Source organism: Triticum urartu, chromosome 3A, assembly GCF_056163025.1.
Source record: "Triticum urartu cultivar PI428250 chromosome 3A, HENAU_Tu73, whole genome shotgun sequence".
NCBI lineage: Eukaryota > Viridiplantae > Streptophyta > Magnoliopsida > Poales > Poaceae > Triticum > Triticum urartu.
This window is the reverse complement of record NC_141875.1, coordinates 614,646,110-614,668,381: the sequence shown is the minus strand read 5'-3', so window position 1 is coordinate 614,668,381 and position 22,272 is coordinate 614,646,110. Positions and strand designations below refer to the sequence as shown.

At 43.9% G+C, this 22,272-nt stretch overlaps 1 protein-coding gene across 5 annotated transcripts; it reads right to left on the bottom strand.

Annotated features, from left to right (window-relative positions):
• Nucleotides 1-2,283: 2,283 nt before the first annotated feature.
• LOC147980807 (putative 1-phosphatidylinositol-3-phosphate 5-kinase FAB1D) lies at nt 2,284-10,588 on the bottom strand. Of its 5 annotated transcripts, XM_087513588.1 has the most exons (13): nt 10,185-10,586; nt 8,955-9,248; nt 8,589-8,849; nt 7,898-8,516; nt 7,668-7,812; nt 7,216-7,566; nt 5,745-6,422; nt 5,338-5,657; nt 5,129-5,255; nt 4,875-5,042; nt 3,427-4,788; nt 3,080-3,340; nt 2,284-2,968 (listed from the first exon to the last, which is right to left on the bottom strand). In XM_087513588.1, exons 2-13 carry the CDS (start codon nt 9,205-9,207, stop codon nt 2,729-2,731), a joined length of 4,785 nt encoding a protein of 1,594 aa, XP_087369714.1. In that variant the 5' UTR covers nt 9,208-9,248; nt 10,185-10,586; the 3' UTR covers nt 2,284-2,728. The 5 variants fall into 5 exon arrangements, with proteins under 5 accessions (XP_087369714.1, XP_087369712.1, XP_087369711.1 ...); XM_087513586.1 differs by having other exon boundaries at nt 7,898-8,849; nt 10,181-10,588; XM_087513585.1 differs by having other exon boundaries at nt 7,898-8,849; nt 10,185-10,588.
• Between the last annotated feature and the right edge of the window lie 11,684 nt (nt 10,589-22,272).

Here is a 22,272-nt window from a genome sequence, read left to right as displayed (position 1 = left end):
ACAGGGGGGGGGGGGGATTAGATCAATAAGGCCACCGCCCTCTATCTTGGGGAACACGCCCTCCTTCTTCGCCTTCTTAGGGTTTCCTGATGCTCCTTGGGCCTAGTGGTCCTAGGTTAAGGTTGAGGTCGGGCTCCCTTATGCTAGGTACCTTGGGTTTAGGACCCCGTCACCCGTCATGGACCCCCAAGGCACGCTGCCCGGGTGCGCGTTATCCGGACAAATTGGACATCACGAAGGACCCCAGGGAGTCAGCCGCACCGTGCGTGCGCAAAACGGTCTGCGCGGAGGCACTCTAACCCACGAAGGCTCCCAGGAAGCGGATACTTCAACATCATTTATAGGAGTAATATGCATGTGTAGGGTGCTCCTATAATTGCTAGAAAAGTTTAAATCTGCCAAGAACTTAAATTTGGGAAAAGAATCCTTTCTTGATCTTAGTAGTCTATTCACCCCCTTCTGGATATACTTATCAATCCTACAGTATGTTGGGCCATGGCTTATACAATAATCATTTCGAATGTTGTGGGTAAAGTATACAACTTCTGCAAAGTGTACAACTATTTGAATAGCTATGTCCACGGTCAAGGACGACTAGTGAGGCCGCACTAAACTTGTGCGGTGTTTTGGATTTAAAAACTCATGGTAGGTGGTACTTTTGGTGTGATGCATAGTGGAATGGCCATTTAAATGTGGACCTTGTCCCGGGATAATGACCTATATGGAACTTGATTATGAGGATGTTGGATTTTGATGATAGTATGAATGGGGAATTTGGATTATGGTGAATCATGAATATATATTATTGGTTGGATTCAGAGTAAGAACATTGACCCATAGGGTCATACTTAGATGCTTTAAAATTGTTTTGCAAAATTATAGGCTCACATGTGTCCAAATATTGCTTTCCGCAGATAATGAAATATAGTATAGAAGCACCCTTTCTTTGTACTCAACCCTACATGAATATTCTGTTATCACTCTTTTGTGGGTTACTTGCGAGTACATTCAAAATACTCATCTAGCATTGTTGTCCCTGGCTATTAACTTGGTCAGGCATGGAGGATTTCTTTCTAGAAGATGAGTTTGTTGACGACGCCCCTGCGAATTAGGACACCTCCCAGTCAGAATGCCTGTAGGGATAAGACATGATGGTTAGGGATCAAGTTATCGTTGGAGTTTCCGCTGTTATCTCATTTGGAGTTTCGCTCGTGAGGCATTGATGTGTAAGACTTGACCATAATGTTTCTATTTATGTAAGACTTTATCATTATGTAATGGATGTAACCAGTCATATTCCGTTCGTTGTGTTAAGTGAGCATTGATCTTGGGATCACTGTATATGCACAATAGATGACTTTGATCAGCTAAAGTGTGGTCCCCACGAGGACATGGGACATGGATATGCCCATGGCCGGTGAAGATTTAGACTATGGTCGGTTTAAACCCTTAACTTTTGCTATGCAAAAGTTCCCAATACTAATACTAATGTCATGTCAGTTTTTATTTGACGCACTGGGTTGGATGGTCGGCTCCCCTAAAGCCGTCCGCGGACATGTCCATGCATATTTGGTGTGTCTGTTTTCATGCATATCGTTGGAGATTCCCTAAGTAATCTATCCACCCCGTTCTAACTGTTCGCCATTTCATTTCGATAGTGTATGGAACAGATCTGTCATCTTGATGGAACATTGCCCTTCGGTGACATCATCACCCCTGGTGTCGCGATGTGATCTCAGTGGTGCGTGATGCTATTCAACGGTGCCAGTGACAATCCTAGCTTAAGGCGTAGAGTGTCCGTTGGGCAAACAGGGAGGTGTTTCTTTGTGTAGTCTTAATAGCAAGACGCCTCCCCTGGTTCAAGTGCAGACTATATACCTTTTACTTTAGCCGCCCCCTCCCCTGGTCGTAGTCTAGACATTGCTCACTTTCCGATTTTGTATCGGTTTCCCTTGTTCTTTCTGGTGCAAGTGTCCTCTACTATGATTCGTAATTCTTGCATTATGTCCCCATTCTTTTATTTAAGTGAAATTGTTCAGGTTCGCTAATGCACACCATAGTTCACCTAATAGAAACAATCTCATGTACATATGGGTTACACACATCTAATAACTAAACCATCTTCTAGCAATTAACGGATTGTTGAAGCAATGATATACTAGTATTATTTAATAAATGGCTGAAAAGATTTTAAAAATGTTAACATTAGTAGTAAAAGAAGGCTCGACCAACTAATGGAAATTCGTAGACACAAATTACCAGTCATTGCTTAAACAAAGTAAGTAAAACATAGAAGCCTCAAACTTTCACACTATGGAAAGATGCGCGGCTACCCTGCGCATTCTGAGAGTCATTTTCGACAGTTTTATTACCAGCATCTATTCCCAATTTCAAAATTTGATTACACATTTTCCACCCTAGGATCATCAACAAAGATCATTTCTTCAGGTATGTGCATGCCAATCACCATTCATTGACCTTTTTGCGGGTATCTCAAGTCCTAATGCTATGTACACCAGCCGAGAAGCAATATCGACAATCATACACACACCACAAATATGAACAGAACGAAACTTAACACTGAACACATATATAAGACGCTGTTGGCATGCTAAACATGGACTCAACCATATTTTCCAGTAAGACAAGTACCATGGCAGCATGCACCATACTCAAGAGTTCACTATAGGTTCAGGCACCAACATCACAAAGGATCACGCCTCGAGGCTCAACCATCTGGAACTGATTTGAAGTACTGAGACATAAATGCCCTGAATCTTAATTTATACTCCTTCGGAGAGATTACTGTTGGAGATAGATTCTTGGGGACAACAAGCGATGTCTTCACCCACGACTCCAGTTGTTTGTCCCAGGTATACTGCCTCAAGTAATCAATTATCCCGAATACAAGTTCCTTCTTCTGTTTGTCCACTCCAACAAACAAGGAGTAATCCATGACATTCATGTTCTGGAAACACAAGAAACACAACTTGTGAGCTTCACAGCCAACGTAATGGGCATACGCCCAAATGCATATGAACTCAACGAAAACTATTTGCAGGAATATAGGCATACTTACACATAGAAAGGATGTATCATTCCAAAGAGCACGTTCCATGAAGTTTTTGGTTTTTCCTTTAATGTAGATAGGCATGGTACGCATGTCTTCAATAAAATTTTGATCCAACAGTACACTTTCTGGATTTGTTGAATCAGCAACATATCGTGAGAAAAGAGCACCCTTCAGATCATATCTACGCAGTATGTTACGGCCAAATAAAAGATTCTCCATAATCATGAAACTAGTCCTTGCCTCCTTGCCATTCCTAATTTCTTTGACCTACAATAGTGGTTAGAGATAATTAGAACATAAACAATAGTGCGAGCATTAACAGGGTAGAGCTTTGCAGAAAATTCATTCTGTACCTGATATATTCCCAGAATTTTTGCAAGGCAAGTAGGGTTACTTGAGACTTGAGATTCACTAAAATGCTTGAAATATTCAAGACCATATTTTAAGAACGAGTCAAACTCTGTTTTCTTGATTTCTTTTATGATAAATCTGTCATCCATTGATTTCGCAAAAAAAGCATTGCTCTTACCACCTTGTGCATTCCATAGTTTACAACGGCTTATGGATGAAATATACACAAGCTCGGATGGGCAACATATCTTCCGAAGCTCATAGAATTGCCTTGCATATACAGAAACCACAGTGTATTTGCTCTTCAAACCTAGCTTTTCACTATTCAGACAAATTTCAGGATGCATATCTTTTAATGCTGACAGAAATGAATCATAAAATCCAGATGTTGATTCCTCATATGATAATGACGATGTGTTGTTTAGTAGGCTATGATCCTTTTCTAAAGACTCCTTCGAAGAGATAACTGATGACGGCATAGAGGTACCTCTGGCCAAGTTGCTAGGTGCAACCTTATCAAGCTTTCTTCTAGATAAAAGTTCATCCTTTTCAAATGCAGCTTCAGAATAAATTCCTTGGTCTTCAGATATAGCCAGTGCATAAGCAATGATGCTAGATATCTCTTCCTCAACAATTGACAAAATATTACCACAGGGGCCAGCTACAAAATGCATCAAATTCATTTGACATTTGAGTTGTGTCAGTGATGAAGAAGTTGGGGTGTATTTGTTGATGAGATGGAACTTATTCAAATCGCCAGTTTCAATTTCTTTCTTGTATCCCATTTCCAAGTGACTCAACTTATTCCAGACCCATTCTCTTGTGTCATCACTCACGAAATCCAACAAGTTTTGCAATACAGGCAAATGTTTACTTGGCATGGCAATAGGGTAAATTTCATTGCCTCTGGCTGGTGCAGGGTGTTCATCATTCTTAACTGGTAACACATTTTGATGTGACCCATTTTCATCAACCTCACCTGGAGAAGACCCAAGCTCTTTAATTGGTGATTTCTCAGTAAGCTGATCCTTCTCTGAAATTATGCCACCACGAGAATTGTCAACATCGTCAGAAGAATTTATAGTTGCTTCCAGTCTTTCCACTCCAATATTCAGGACAGATAGTGTGTCCCCATGTATGGGTACGGAAATATTTTTAGAACTCAGCTCATTCTCCGATATGCTTTTGTGGTTAGAATTGTCTGAAGATGCGCCATCAAGTTTAATGTACTGAAGAAGATGATACAAACGGACATCCCAAACATAGAATCCAAGAAGAAGTTGCTGATACAGCCAGTTCAAGCTAAGGATCTCGTGAGCACAAGTCTCAGGCCTTGCAATGTGGTCAAATGCCTTCAGAGAAACCTAGTATATAGAAGATATATTAACATGTCAAAAACTCAACCCTTGGATCAGGAGAAGAATCAACCTAGAGAAAAAAATAGGCTTACCTCAAGTACGTTCCTTTCTTGTGCAAGCATACTACCGACTTCCAAAAATATTCCCTCATATGCTGAACTGTTTGTGTTCTTCCCCATGGCTTCACCAGAGTATCTTGATTTCAAGCCTTGTATAGTGTTTTCAATTTCAGAGAAGAGTAGCTTCCATTCAGCAAGGACCTTCAAGCATAGAAGTATGTTAAGATGAGGAATGATTTAGCTAAATAAAAATGTACGGCTGCAGCAAAATATTTGTAGAAACGCACACTCTTAACTTCAACATCGAGCCAATCTTTTCTGTTTGGGTTATGGAACTGCAAAGTCATTGGTGGCTTAGTAGCGGAATATATTTCAATAGATGAGTATCTGAACACAGAAACTTTGGATCCCAATCTGCAAGAGCAAGAAATTTTTAGTGATATCATTTTGGAAATGAACTTCTATGTTTACGTCGGAACATCCTGCTAAAATTTACCCAAAGAAACGTAGGCAGTCCCTGTGCAGCAAATGCCCACATGTTGACAGCTTCTTAGCAGAAGAATGTGTTGAGAAACTGAGTTCCAAAAACTTCGCAAACGAGAGGTTGCGTGCAGAGGAAGATATTATAACCCTCGGTGTGGGCATACCACTGCATCTCAAGCACCTGGTCCACATCCAAATTCTTCTTTGACCCTCACCAGAAAGTGCTTCCTCCAATGGAAGGCTTTTCACAAGAACAGTGAGGGTACCATCATGGTGGGTGTAAGAGTACATGTGAGCTTCTGGAGGCTCACCACATGATAAGCAATTGTGCTTCTGCAAGTAATCTACATGTTACTGACGCATAATTAAAGCCAATGAATGATTTGTTAAATTAATATAACAAGAATTAAGATGTATGACCTCATTAAGTAAAGTATCTTGCAAATGCATCCCAAGAGATGTGTCACAATTCCCATAATAAGTTATCCTGGAAAGATGACTCTGCTCACAAACTGCTTTATTCCTGATGTTTTGGCTGGACATCGAAATTAGTATGGTCTGAGGATTTAGAGAAGTGCTAGTCCCCGTGTGCGTTCCATCATCAAAAGTTTCTTTAAATTTCTTGCCAGATGCTTCTTTTTTATGCGTATATAATTTTTCTGGAGCAGCAGCAATATTTGACCCATCAAACCCATCACCTGAAGTTGACTCAGCAGAGCTGATATATGAGATGTCCCCAATAATATCTGTCGAGGGATCTGGATCAGTCCGCGATGAATTAGACTGAATACATTGGCTGTCGGAATCTCTGGAATTCTTAATTTCGGAATCATGAAGATGCTGCGACATGGAGTTTTTAGTGTCGGCTAACTCCTCCATATTAGCATACTGCTCATCACAAGTGCTACCAGGAAAATGTAGCTGTGAATCGATTTTTAAACAGTCCTCTTTACAGGAAGCATTTTTTTCGGTTATAAATGATCTTTGGTCGGTGAAAAATGATGTTTCAAGGATCAAATGGTAAGCTGCAAAGACAGTGAAATGGAGAACACGCTTAATCTTCTTCAATGTTTCACTTGTTGATCCTTTTAGCAATATCTACAAGAGAAGTTCAAGCTAATCAGAAAGAGCAAAAATAAAAGATCACACAATATAGGATACTGAACACAAATGGAAATGTTAGCACAACCAAGGAGCAAAAATGTGTACTCTGTGCACTTCGCTATATATAAGGTTCAATGAAATAAATTACCCTTGCTCATGCATTCCGAATTTCCAATTCAATACTATGCAAACAAACAGAATAATGGTGTTACCAGCAGCATCATGAGCAACTCAGTACTTTCTTTCTCGAACACACCCCTAAATGTATGTCATTTTCTATTAGAAGAAAAAGCTTTAGAAAGCAAAAGTACAAACCACCGAGAAACAGAAGAAAAAGGCTAGATTATTCTAAGTTACCAAAAAGGAGACAATATATAGAGAGAAAGAAGAATAGCACTGTCTCAGTCTCAGACACAAACGCTTCAACGCAGTCCTAATAATGATCATAAAATGAATTGTCTACTCCCTCCTTTCCGGTTAAAAAGGACCAGACGTATCCCTAGATCAACAATTTGACCAATATAATACAAATTGTATATGTCACAAAAATTATACCATCAGAAGATATAACATTTGAAGTTTTTCTAATGGTATATTTTTGTGATATATTACTCGTGTTACATTGGTCAAATTATCTAGCGATGCACGTGGGCCTTTTAAACCAAAAAGGAGGTAGTAACATATAGACATCAAGAATTATTTTATGAAGTAAAAAAACACAAAGTTAAAATTGCAGAGCAGAAAGAGGAAAGATGACATAAAAATAAGGAAAAAGAAGAAGACATACTGTGCATCCCATAGGTTTCGGAAAACCTTCTAGAAATAAAAAAGTTTTGGGTGACCTCCTTCCATCTTCTACAGTTAGATTATGCTCCTCAACAATTTTTTTGAAATTGACAGATTCACACTGCTTAATAAGGTTAGTTTTCGTACGAACATCCTGCAATGAGATGATTGGAGAACCAGTACAAAGAGCGATTCTTTCCAGGCGATGGATATTCATGTCACTAACCAAGGTAACTCCTTGTTTCTGAACATATTCATTTACATTTCGTGAAACCGCTTTCTCCACCAATATAACATCCGGCCGGCATTTGCCTATCATATCGCTGAGAGTTTTCTCCAACTGCTCGCTTTCCTGGTCAATGATGGTGAATGGGAATTTTGTAAATTTTCTTTATCATATGATACTGTAACTCTGTAACATAAATAAATTTAACTAAGAGCATGCATGCAGACCTGTTTCATTGAATTCATTGATGATAGCCCGGTGGAAAATTGACCAATGTCACCCTTAAGAATCAACAGTTTAGGATGCTTAATGTTGGCACGCATCTGCTTATGTGCGGCGGTCTTCTTAAAAACAAGACCGTTGATCACTTCACTATCAAAGAAAGAGAGTGAGTACAGAGTTGAGGCATCATAAGGCAACAAAATGAGCAGTACGAGGAGGAACGCTAGCACGTTACCTCTGCTGGCAAGATCCTGAAGCTATGCATTTCACCTTTACATACAACCCTGGATCCATTGCATTTCCCATATTGTCATCAGGCTTGACGAGTAAGGCAGCACGCCACGATAACGAAGCAACAATATCAAGCCAGATATTGTCGGTTGCTCCATCAGACAAGGAGAATCCTTCAGCAGCCAAAAAACGACTAACAAGGATCTTGAATTGCCCATTCATAACTTCTGACATTGCTTTCTGCAATTGATCTCCACGGCTATTATTGCTTCCTTCCTCGTCAAAGCTAAGATTCAAACTTGACTGACCCCACTTAGTATCATTGTCACTATCATCATCGGGATTAGCAAGAGTATCAACATCCTCCTCCTTATTTGCTGGGTCTGGTGGTAACCAAATGAGAGGGTCTGTCTCAAAACTGGGCAAAACTAGTGGATAAAGGCAGTCAATTCCATTCTCAGAGTCAGCATCTGCTTTCATGCCTGACTCAGCATTCAATATGTTGTTGTAAACTATAGTATTTTCCTTATTACTGTCAACCTGATCCATAACTTGCTCATTCAACGGAACTATTTCACCTCCTGGCATGGGAAGGCTAGTAACCTCCTCACCATATTGTGTTCCTGTAAGTTGATCATTGGTCAGGATATCTCGATCAGGTTCCAAAGATACATTTGTGTCCAAGATGACATTACCGGCATCAAAATTTTCCTTGGTGGCACCTTGATCAGTCTCCAACTGCGTTTGACTAGATAGAATATTTTGGTCAGCTGGGATGGGAATATTAGCACCACCACTGAATACAGTAGTATGACTGGGTTCACATTCTTCCTCTTTTACTAGATTCTCTTCTCCTTGCTCCATAAATTCATCACTGACAAAGATATCAGGATGAAGTTGACCGGTATCTAGGAGCTCAATTTCCTCTTCAGAGTCAGTATCCATGAGGGAGCCACCTGAGAAATAAGGAGCATAAATATAGTTAGGTTAAGTTAACAAATAATCAGAATGATAGAAGTGGTAGTATTTTAGCTATAAGAGAATGGTGCACAGAAACTTACCAAAGCTTGAAAAGCAACTAGCAAAGCTGGAAGAAGAACTTCCTCTGCTAAAACGGGGAGAGCCGTAAGGAGTGCTGTAAGGAGTGCCACAAGAGCTTGTCTGCATGCTCAGCCATTCCATCTCACCATTTGTCCCTGATGAATCAATACCATGGCTACACTTGTACCAGCAAGAATCACTACAGGTAAGGACGTTATTTTCCCCATCCATGGTTGCCTCTTCTGATTCAACTGCATGACACATTTTACTCATGACACAGATTTACCAGATTATCAAGCAAAAAATATGACCACCTGCAAATATAATAACCCTGAATCATCTTGACTGCTAGTCCCGAAACTGAAGGGACCACGCATACATAGAAATATATAATATCCATCACAGCAATCTAAGAATTTTACAAATATCCAGGTCAGCACTACAAGAATCTCCAGTCATTCGCATTGAGCTTGTCTAGTTGTACATTGGTTTATAAGTTCCAGCGTAAATTGGGGATTTGGAAGCAGAAGTTCAGAGGACACACCAGAATTACAGAGATAGTGCAAAATAAGTTACTGTGTCAATATAATAACAACCAGTGGATTCTACAAAGTCGCACCACTAAGCTCATGTAACATCCGAAAATAATACAGAATAAATTTGAATAGTGTACAGTACTCCCGAAAATAATAGGTACTACTAGGATTCTAAGAACATGGGCAACTAAACTAAAAAGCTCCAAAAACAGGTGTTCCTTGAAGGACACCGATTGTCCCAACAGGAGTAGCCAGACGCCAAATAATCTATACAGTGGAAAGCACCCAAGTCCACATGTAGTTCACCTATCACGTCGTCAAGTATAATACTCTTATTAAGACCATAGACTTACGGATGCATCCAAATGTTCGGCCCCTGACCTCCGGACGCAGCACACGCAACTCTGGTAAAAAAAACTAAGCCGGCGGCACAGCAACGCTCAACGACTGTCGGCGGCAGGAGAGAGGTGGCGGGCGTCGAGGCGGAGCCCGACGGCCGGGGAGCACGCAAGGGCTACGGAGACGGCGGGCGGCGCAAGCCTACGGCGGCAACTAACGAACAGCGAAACAAACAAAAAAACAAATGCCTCGCGATCGCCGGAGGAGCTCCTCGCAGGAATCGACGGGCCCGCGATTGCTTGGCGCCGTCAAACAGGCACCCCGATAAAACCCACCCGATCAGGGAAAAGCCCAGGGCATCGGAAGCTTACGTACGGGCGGGGAGAAGGCATCCTGATCGGAAAATCCACCCCGGGGGAATCCGTCAGACAGGGACGCACACGCCCGCGCGCGCGCAGAAAACACCCGCGGCGCGCCGCCGACCCGCGGGCGGAGGGCGAGGCCGCCGACGACGCGCGGGGAGGGACGGACGGAGAGAGGGACGGACGGGTCGGCCGGCCGCCGCGAAATCTGCCGGAGCTCTCGATCTGGGGGTGGGATTGTCGCGACTAAGAATTCGGAGCGGGGGGAGAATAGATTGGGGGAGGAGGAAACAGGGTGGTGGGACTGGGTGGTGAGCTGTTTATATAGCGCGAACGCGTCGGAGGCAGTGCGCGCGTGACATGGCAGGCGAAATGGTCCCCGCGTGGTGCTGGTGGCGGTGCTACGTATGAACTGGATCCGGGTGGTGGCGTCGACAGGGGGGGATTACCAGCGGGCGCACGAAAGCGTATTCCTGGCGGTGGTGTGGGTGTGCAGGTGTTCTCTGCTCGGCCTAGCCGTGCGATCTCAGGCGCCAGTTTGAATTATTGGTTCGGATGGGTAGACGGGAGGGACCCCCGGTCGCTCAAGTTACCGCTGACACGTTTGGCAGCGGTCTCGGTGGTTTCGTGTACCTTTCACGGGTGCCTAATGCGACGCATTGTCAGTTTTGATTTGATATTTTTTTAGCATTTTTTTAATGAACTAGTCTCCTTTTAGGGGGAACGAATCCTTGACAGGAAAGAAAAGGTTAACTTCTAGTCTAGCGATAATATGTGGTATTTATGTTATTGAATGGGCAATAATGTCTGTATCGTCACGCTCACGATTTCCTAATTTATTGTCGCCGCCGGGCCCAAAGAACGGACGGTGTGTGTTCCCCTGTTTAGACGTAATCGGTAATTTTTCACGTCATTATATGTTTCTGTATGATTGTATCACCTGCCTCGCGTTTGTGATGCACTTTGTTGGCACTCTAGTTGCTGCGTGGTTGTGTGTATGGATGCCAGCGGTGAGGTAGTCCGTGACATATGTGTTCTAACAAATGTTCGGCGAGGAAGGCTACAAGAAGGCTTGGGGCAGGGGAGGGGGAGGGGGGTTGTTGCTGTCGTGATGCGGATGCCGTTTGGGGTGGGCGGATGAGACATCTGACAGATATGCATGGTATCGTCAGTGGAGCTTGAGCATGATCTATAAGGGACCAAAAGCCTAAAGGAGAGTCGAGGTGGCGTCCACGCCCACTCTGGCCACAGGTAAGCTACATCATGAGTAAAATACCAACAGTTGTGGTATGCAATAGCACACGGACAGAGTCTCTTAGTGTGAAAAGGTTATCTTAACAGTTAACAAAAAGGGTTAACTTCTAGCAATAATGCATGGTATTTATGTTCTTGAATGGACAATAATGTTTGTATCATCGCGCTCATGATTTCCTAATTTACTGTCGCCGCTCGGGCTCAAAGGACGGACGGTATGTGTTCCTTTATTTAGGCGTAATCAGTCATTTTTCACGTCATTATAGGCATTTTGTATGGCTGTATCCGCCTCACGTTCGTGGTGCATTTGGTTGCCACTCCAGTAGTTGCATGTTTGTGTATATGGATGCCAGCAGTGAGGTAGCCTGTGACAGTTGTGTTCTAACAAATGTTTGACGAGGATTGATACAAGGAAGCTTGGGTGTGGGGGAGGGGGTTGTTGTTGTCATTGTGCGGTGGGGGTGGGGGTGGGGGTTGTTGTTGCCGTGGTGCGGTGGGGGGGGGGTTGTTGTCGTGGTGCGGTTGGGGAGGGGTTATTGTTGTCGTGGTGCAGTGGGGGAGGGGTTGTTGTTGTCGTGGTGCAGTGGGGGAGGGGTTGTTGTTGTCGTGGTGCCGTGGGGGGGGGGGTTGTTGTCGTTGTGCGGCGGGGGGGGGGGGGGGGGGTTGTTGTTGTTGCCGTGGCGCGGTGGGGGAGGGGTTGTTGTTCTCGTGCTGCGGTTGGGGAGGGGTTGTTGTTGCCGTGGTGCGGTGGGGGAGGGGTTGTTGTTGTCGTGGTGCGGTGGGGGGGAGGGGTTTGTTATTATCATGGTGCGGTGTGGGAGGGGTTGTTGTTGTTGTGGTGCAGAAGCCATTTGGGAAGGGCGCATGGGACATCTAACAGATATGCATGGCATCGGTGGTGGAGCTTGAGCGTGATCTTGGAAGGGACCAAAAAGGAGAGTTGAGGTGGCATATGGGCCCACTTTGCCCGCAAGTAAACTTTGACACTAGTAAAATAACAATGGTCGTGGTATGCAATAGCACACGAGCTTATTGTTGAAATTTATGAAAATAAATAAGCCAGGGAAGAGGATTTGTCAATCCAAAAAACACAAGGTATTGCACACAAAGTCTTTACATAGGTTCATTCCTACATCTTGGAGGTAATACCCTACTCATGCTTTGGTTGGACTGATGTATGGGTGCCTCGTATGAGGGTTGCAATGGAGAATATGAAGGTTATACCGGAGCTAGGATTTCGCCTATGCAAATATGAGATGCCCTAGAGTAGTCTTTGACCTCACCTTATAAGGAGGATGAGGCCTAGGGTTACAAGAGCCATAGTCCGATCCTGTCGACCTAACGATCCGACATGATTTACAAGGAGAAGTTTTGGGCGCTAAGTAGAAGAACTTTTGGAGTGAGGCCCACTGACATGACGAGGGGCTTAGGCCTTATCTGAGCCATGAGGCCAGTTAGCGGGCTGACTTCCAGTTAGGTCGGATACCCCCGGTACCCTATACCGTTAGTAGCTCCCGAGCTTGTTAAGGGTTCCTCGATGTCCGGGATGAAGTCGCTCTTGTAACATGCCATTTAGGACCATCCGATGAGATCTTGACGGGCTCCCATGTATTCATGAAAAGGCGAAGCAAGCTTGCGTCGGCTCATGTAGGATCAAAAGTATGTCTAGAGGGGGGGGGGTGATTAAACTACTTGACCAAATAAAAACTTAACCTTTTCCCAATTTTAGTTCTTGGCAGATTTTAGCTATTGTAGGACAAGTCAAGCAATCATCACACAATTCAAGCAAGCATGCAAAGAGTATATTGGCAGCGGAAAGTAAAGCATGCAACTTGCAAGAATGTAAAGGGAAGGGTTTGGAGAATTCAAACGCAATTGGAGACACGGATGTTTTTCCCGTGGTTCGGATAGGTGGTGCTATCCTACATCCACGTTGATGGAGACTTCAACCCACGAAGGGTAACGGTTGCGTGAGTCCACGGAGGGCTCCACCCACGAAGGGTAATGGTTGCGCGAGTCCACGGAGGGCTCCACCCACGAAGGGTCCACGAAGAAGCAACCACCCACGAAGGGTCCACGAAGAAGCAACCTTGCCTATCCCACCATGGCCATCGCCCACGAAGGACTTGCCTCACTAGCGGTAGATCTTCACGAAGTAGGCAATCTCCTTGCCCTTACAAACTCCTTGGTTCAACTCCACAATCTTGTCGGAGGCTCCCAAGTGACACCTAGCCAATCTAGGAGACACCACTCTCCAAGAAGTAACAAATGGTGTGTTGATGATGAACTCCTTGCTCTTGTGCTTCAAATGATAGTCTCCCCAACACTCAACTCTCTCTCATAGGATTTGGATTTTGTGGAAAGAAGATTTGAGTGGAAAGCAACTTGGGGAAGGCTAGAGATCAAGATTCATATGGTAGGAATGGAATATCTTGGTCTCAACACATGAGTAGGTGGTTCTCTCTCAGAAATAGGATGCTGGAAGTGTAGGCTTAGTCTGATGGCTCTCTCCACGAATGAAGAGGAGGTGGAGGGGTATATATAGCCTCCACACAAAATCTAACCGTTACACACAGTTTTCCAATCTCGGTGGGACCGAATCAACAAACTCGGTCGGACCGAAAAGGTAAACCTAGTGACCGTTAGAGATTTTCGGTGGGACTGACATGCAACTCGGTAGGACCGATATGGTTAGGGTTTGGGCATAACGTAATCTCGGTGAGACCGATTACACAAACTCGGTGAGACCGAGTTTGGTAATAAGCTAACCAGAGAGTTGGTCAGGCAAACTCGGTGGGACCAATTTGCTCTTTCGGTGAGACCGAAAAGTTACAAAAGGGAAATAGAGAGTTTACATTGCAATCTCATACTTGATGAAGTGGAACTTGAAGTAGTCTTGGGAATCCACTTGACTAAGGTCTTAGGAGCTTCTTCAAATGCATCAATTTCCTCTTGAAGCTTGTCCTTGCCTTTTTTCTTGTAGTCTTGTGGTGGAAGATCATCTTGAGCTTGTGTCCCCTTGAAAGAAGTATCATACTTCTCTTGTTGAGGAACAAACTTTGTCTTGGGGTATTGATCTTCTTCCCACTCAACTCCATTGGCATTGAACTTTCGTTCAAAACCAACACCTTGATTCTTCCGGTGCATTCCTTGCTTGCGCACAATTTCCTCGAATTGCTTACTCCCGGCAAGGCTTTTGTACACTCCTTTCTCTATAATTCCCTTCAATAAGCTATTTTCTTGCTCAAGTGTAACTTGGCTAAGAGAATCATTAGTGGAATCAAGAGAACTACTAGAAGCAACAATATTGGATTTAGCATGATCATTGTTACTGCTAGAGGAAGAATCTTTCTTGTTCTTGTTACTAGACTTGACTTGAGGCATGTAAGTGGATAAGAGTAAACGCTTGGCAATGTAAGAAGAACTTTTCTTGCGGAGATCATCATTGATTGCTTTTAAGAACTCATGCTCTTGCTCAAGATTGAGCTTTTCAAAGCGTAATTTCTCATGAGCTCTTAAAAGTTCTCGATGATCTTCGAAGATAGTTTCATGAGCTAACTTAAGAGTGTTTAGTTCTTTAGTTAGAGCCTCAATCTTCTCCTTATCATTGTCATTCGTTTTATCTTGATTAGCATGATTAATTGATGTTTCATCATAGTATTCATCACTAGAGTTGTCAACAAGCAAATCATCACCTAACAAGTCATCTTCATCACTATTGAAATCAACATACTCGGGGTGTGTTACCTTAGGACCTTTGGCCATGAAGCATCTTCCAATTCCTTCATTTGGTGAGTCAAATATGTCATAGGAGTTGGTTGACACAAGTGCTAGACCGGCAACACCTTCATCTTGAGTATCTTCGGAGTCGGAGTGATAACTTCTCTCGGAGTGGCTGTCGGAGTCGGAGCCGGATACCCATTCACCAACATGAGCTTGATGTCTTTGTTTTGTGTAGCTCCTTGATGATTTTTCCTTCCTTTCCGAATCCTTGCTTCTCCGTGAGTATCTTCGTTCATAACGATCATCTCTACTCCTTCTCTCTCTTGGTGGTGATTCTTTGCTTCTTCTTTTTGGAGAATCTTCTCTTCTCTTGTAGGAAGCCGTACACTCATTGGAATAGTGTCCGGATCTTCCACAACTGTAGCAGTTTCGCTCTCGACTAGAAGATATTTTGTCATTGTAGGACCTTGACTTGAAGCTTCTATCTTTGCTTCTACTCTTGTAGAACTTGTTGAAGTTCTTCACCATTAAGCTCAATTCTTCATTGAAGTTTTGTTTCTCACTTGATGATGTAGGGGCTTCACATGAGGCTTTGTAGGCACCACTTGATTTGTTGTGAAGTTCCTCTTTATCCTTAAGTGACATCTCATGAGCAACAATTCTTCCAATCACCTCCGTTGGCTTGAGATCTTTGTAATTGGGCATCATTTGGATCAATGTGCACACGGTATCATATTTTCCATCCAAGGCTCTTAGAATCTTCTTGATGATGAATCTATCGGTCATCTCTTCACTTCCTAAGCCGGCAATCTCATTTTTGATGAGAGCAAGCCTAGAGTACATTTCAGCGACACCTTCACCATCCTTCATTTTGAACTTGTCAAGTTGACTTTGAAGCACATCCAACTTGGATTCCTTGACGGAGTCGGTACCTTCGTGCATATCAATCAAAGTGTCCCAAATTTCCTTTGCATTCTCAAGACGGCTGATTTTGTTGAATTCTTCGGGGCACAATCCGTTGAAGAGAATATCACAAGCTTGAGCATTGTATTGCAACATCTTCAACTCATCAGCGGTAGCTTCATGGTTTGGTTCTTTCCCATCAAAGAAGTCACCTTGCAAACCAACACACACAATAGCCCAAACGGCGGGGTTATGTCCAAGAATATGCATTTTTATTTTATGCTTCCAACTAGCAAAATTAGTACCATCAAAGTAAGGACCTCTACGGTGATAATTTCCCTCGCTAGACGCCATACTCTCCTAGGTTGTGAAACCAAGGCTATGACCACCAAAAGCTATGGAGATCAAAGCAAATGGAGACCAAAGCTCTGATACCACTTGTAGGATCGAAAGTATGTCTAGAGGGGGGGTGATTAGACTACTTGACCAAATAAAAACTTAACCTTTTCTCGATTTTAGTTCTTGGCAGATTTTAGCTATTGTAGGACAAGTCAAGCAATCATCGCACAATTCAAGCAAGCATGCAAAGAGTATATTGGCAGCGGAAAGTAAAGCATGCAACTTGTAAGAATGTAAAGGGAAGGGTTTGGAGAATTTAAACGCAATTGGAGACACAGATGTTTTTCCCGTGGTTCGGATAGGTGGTGCTATCCTACATCCATGTTGATGGAGACTTCAACCCACGAAGGGTAACGGTTGCGCGAGTCCACGGAGGTCTCCACCCACGAAGGGTAATGGTTGCGCGAGTCCACGGAGGGCTCCACCCACGAAGGGTCCACGAAGAAGCAACCACCCACGAAGGGTCCACGAAGAAGCAACCTTGCCTATCCCACCATGGCCATCGCCCACGAAAGACTTGCCTCACTAGCGGTAGATCTTCACGAAGTAGGCGATCTCCTTGCCCTTACAAACTCCTTTGTTCAACTTCACAATCTTGTCGGAGGCTCCCAAGTGACACCTAGCCAATCTAGGAGACACCACTCTCCAAGAAGTAACAAATGGTGTGTTGATGATGAACTCCTTGCTCTTGTGCTTCAAATGATAGTCTCCCCAACACTCAACTCTCTCTCATAGGATTTGGATTTTGTGGAAAGAAGATTTGAGTGGAAAGCAACTTGGGGAAGGCTAGAGATCAAGATTCATATGGTAGGAATGGAATATCTTGGTCTCAACACATGAGTAGGTGGTTCTCTCTCAGAAATAGGATGCTGGAAGTGTAGGCTTAGTCTGATGGCTCTCTCCACGAATGAAGAGGAGGTGGAGGGGTATATATAGCCTCCACACAAAATCCAACCGTTACACACAGTTTTCCAATCTCGGTGGGACCGAATCAACAAACTCGGTCGGACCGAATAGGTAAACCTAGTGACCGTTAGAGATTTTCGGTGGGACTGACATGCAACTCGGTAGGACCGATATGGTTAGGGTTTGGGCATAACATAATCTCGGTGAGACCGATTACACAAACTCGGTGAGACCGAGTTTGGTAATAAGCTAACCAGAGAGTTGGTCAGGCAAACTCGGTGGGACCGATTTGCTCTTTCGATGAGACCGAAAAGTTACAAAAGGGAAATAGAGAGTTTACATTGCAATCTCGGTGGGACCGATTCGCTCTTTCGGTGAGACCGAAAAGTTACGAAAGGGAAACAGAGAGTTTGCAATCCCATCTCGGTGAGACCGAGATCCCTATCGGTAGAACCGAATTGCTAGGGTTTGGCAGTGGCTTATGACAAGTGAAACTCGGTGGCGCCGGATAGAAAGAATCGGTAGGACCGAGTTTGGCTTAGGGTTTAGGTCATATGTGGATATGGGAAAGTAGTTGAGGGTTTTGGAGCATATCACTAAGCACATGAAGCAAAAGGCTCATTAAGCAACACCTCATCCCTCCTTGATAGTATTGGCTTTTCCTAAAGACTCAATGTGATCTTGGATCACTAAAATATAAAATGAAGAGTCTTGAGCTTTTGAGCTTGAGCCAATCCTTTGTCCTTAGCATTTTGAGGGTTCCACTTTCACATCCATGCCATGCCAATCATTGAGCTTTCCTGAAATAGTCATCTTGGAATAGCATTAGCTCAATGAGCTATATGTTGTTATGAATTACCAAAACCACCTAGGGACAGTTGCACTTTCAATCTCCCCCTTTTTGGTAATTGATGACAACATATAGATCAAAGCTTCGACAAATGATAATAAGCATGAAATATATCATCGCTTTGAGAAGTATGTGACAAGTAAGAGCTCCCCCTAATTTTGTGCATATTTAAAATTTCCTTTGGACTGCAAATGCACAAAGAGTTAGAGTCATGGGTTACTCTTCCATGTCACATACATCTTGGTGGAGCGCTTAAAATGATAAGAATGAAATACATGCATTCATCACCAAGAATAGTGAATGATCACATAAGATAGATAAGATGATAATATTAAGCAAACATTAAGTGTAGCTTATGATCAAACACATGATCATCAATGTCTCACGAGCAATGACATAGTATCTCACACAAAAGCAAACAAAGTTCGAAAAACAAAACCACCAAATAAAACAAGAGAGAATAAAAGCAACACTCTCTCTCGAAGCCTATGATCTATACATTTTCTCCCCCTTTGGCAACAAGTTACCAAAAAGTTCCTAGAAAATGCATACTGCTAAGTCGACACTCAGGCTTGATCTTCAGGTGGTGGTGGAGTCTGGATCACTCCAAGGACGAAGCCTTCTGTAGACGTGGTCGGAGTCGAGGCTGAAGTGGACGCTGGAGCTGGTGGAACTGAGGCTGTAGCTGGTGCAGACGTGGTGGCTCTGGGGTCAGCAACTGGCACTGCAGACGACCTCGGACCTCGTGGCACTCTGGCAAAGGCATCAGTTGTAGTCTTGCCTCTCCTCTCCTGCATGTCATCCTGGAGCTGCTCCACTGCAGTCTGAATCTCTGTCACTTTGACATCCAAGTCATAGAACTTTTGTTCCATGATCCTCTCTAAGCTTGCCTGGTTCTGAGTTAGGGTGGCTAGTCCTTGCTCAATCCGCAGGGTGGATGCAATCAAGTAACCAAGCTGCTCTTATTTGGTTTTCAGGAAATATTCAGATGCCTCCTCTTGAGTAGGCATCTTGGCAGCTTTCTCCTTCCTCGCCTTCTCCTTGGCTTGTGCTTGGGCAGATGATGGCTCATTCTCAGTCATGACCACTTGATTATCTTCAAAGTCTGGACGGATGGGCAGGTGTTCCTTGTCCAATAAGTATATCCCCGTGCCCATCTTAGAGTTGATGAGCTCCTGAATCTGTGGGGCATATCCACAGCTCCTCTTCTGGTCTGCTACTGTCCTCTTGATTGTTTCAATCATAAGGCTCATGACTTTGAATTTCTGTGGCACGTCAAAGATATGAAGCAAGTTGATCACGTGGCCCCTGATCATCTTGTGATCTCCAGACTTGGGCAATAGGGTGTGCCTAAGAATCCAGTTGATGGTTGGCAGCCCTGACAGAAGATAGTGTACTGAGCCAAACTTGAACGTATCAAGTGCTTCATTTGGAATCTCCTTGTACATGTTTGACATTGAGTTGTGGTCCATCTTATTCTTGGCATAAATGTCCAAGTCATCGTCATGCTCTTCTGGGGCATTAATCAGCTGAGCCCATTCAGCAACTGTAGACTGGTACCTCGTACCCTCTGACATCCATACAATCCTGCCATCTGGATAAAAATGGGCTGTGGAGTAGAACTGCATGATGAGTTCCTCGTTCCACTTTGTGAGCTTCTGCCCAACAAAGTCCTCTACTCCACATGCCTTGAAGCTGTCCTGCACTCCAGGGTAGTACTCTTCGTTGTCCTTGATGTATTGCCAATCAACCCATCTCATATCACAGACAATTGGCTTCTTGTCTAACAGCACTGTCTCATAAAAGTCTTGCTGCTCCTTGGTGTGAAACCTGTAATCAACTGCAGTCCTTCTCCTTGAAGCATACGGGTCTGCTTCTCTCCACTTCTGGAGCCCTGAATCTCTCCTGAGTTTCATATCCTCAGCCACAGGATGAGCATCGTTGTGGTCTGGGATCTTGGGCTTGAGCTTTCTAAGAACATTCTCTTCTTCTTCTTCTTCTACAGCTTCAGGCACTGGGGCCTTGTTCTTCTCAGTAGCTGGGATGCTTCTTGTGTTCCTCTTTGGCTTTGGCTTTAGAGCTGGCTTGGCCTTGGAAGCAGCTGCCCCTGTTCTTATGGCATCACCCATCAGCTTGGGTGCCTTAGGTGCTGGTGCAGCTACCTCTTCTTCTTCCTCCTCATCTTCCATGATGGAAGCCTTGCCAAGCACTCTGGCTACAATTTTCTTCACCCTTTCTTTCCTCTTCTTGCCTTCAGCAGCAACTGGCTCAATGGGAGTGGGCTTCTCAGTTGAAGCTCTGGCCTTTGACATAGGCTGCCTGCCTGCTGGCCTTTTGATCTTCATCCCTGGTTTTATGCCCTGTGCTGGCTCAACTCTCTTGGAAGTTGCTTCCTCTTCTGCCACATAATCCTCATCTTCTGAGTCTGAGGTTCTCTTCTTTCTCTGTCTTGTGGCAGCTTTAGGCAGATTGCTAGGGGTGCTCCTGCTGCCATCATCTGAGGAACTTGAGGGACTAGTGCCCTCACTCATCTGCACTTGCTGCTCTGACAAGTTCTGGCTATCACTTTGGTCTGACATGATGCAAAATCTGACTACTGACCCTGTGAATAGGTTATAGATGAGATAGAGTGGATAAGCATCACAAAATGCAGAGATTTTTGCAAAAGAATAATTCAAAAACTTAGTTTTAGTTTCCCACTGAAAGCATCTCGGATCTACCGATTTCTAAACTCGATGATACCGAAGCAGTTTTGGCACCTAAACTAGTGAACTCGGTCAGACCGAGTCACAGTTCGGTGGCACCGAGACTGCTAGGGTTTCACAGAGTTCCAAAATTGGTCACACCGATAAGTAATTCTCGGTCAGACCGAGTCTCACTTGTGCAATGGCATAAGCCAAATCGGTGGGACCAAGTTTTTCAACTCGGTGGGTCCGAGATGGTTTCGGCGGAAACCTAACCCTAAAATTTTCGAATTAAACCTAATCTACGAGTTCATTGATTGGATAGAAGTTTAACAAACGTGGCAAGAATCATGATGATCACAATGTGCTAAGAATCGGATTGGGGAATAGCACAAAGATCGAGTCCATACCCTAGTTCGGCGGAGACTCGCTACGGCGGCAACGGCGGGGTTGAATTTCCGTTGACGGCGACGGAGACCAGCGACTGGAGGCGGCTGGCAGCGAGGAGATGATCCGGAGACCAAGTTGGCAGAGCAGGCTATCGCGCGGGCGAAGGGGTTCGGAGAAATTTCCAAATTTTTGCCCGTGACTATATATAGCCCGACCCTGTCGGTGTGACCGAGTGGAACAACTCGGTGGCACCGAGATGCAAAACTGTATACAGTTGTTGCAACTCGGTGTGACCGAATGGTTCAAATCGGTTGCACCGAGATCGAAAACCTAGATCAACTTAATGATCTCGGTAGGATCGAAAGTAGGGTATCGGTCAGACCGAGAATCATAAAGAGGTTTTGGAAGTTTAAGTCTATGACGAATCGGGGACTCCGAGCGCTCCTCACACAGAGTGGTTCGAATCTGACTTGATCAAATTTTGTGATGTACCATGAATAGAGTTTGAGATGAGAAAAGCATAGATAGCTAGAGGAGGTTCTTAGGCATTCTTGTCCATCCACTTGGCAAAAGGAAATAAAACCAAACAATCAAAACAACAAGTAGATGTCCTCGAATGAGTAAAATATGCAGCCGGCATGCTCACACAATAAGATGGCAAATGAAATATGTGACAAGGCATGCACAACCAATTCTAGCATCTATCAAGCAATTTGCGATGACAAGGTCATCTATATATGTGTATATTGACTTAGGAGTCAAGTGAGAACACTTGATCATAGGTCATACTCATCGTTTAAGCTCAAGTGGGGTTACCACTTTTACATAAAGCATTGTTGTGTTCACATCTTTAGAGTTGCTTTAGCTCAAGTCTTAGAGTAAAGCTCCCCCTAGATGTGATATCCCCCCTTAGAGGGATGAACTAACCTCGGGTTTTGTCAATGATGACTTCATGTAGATGTTGAAGATGTGGATGCTCAATGTTGATGTAG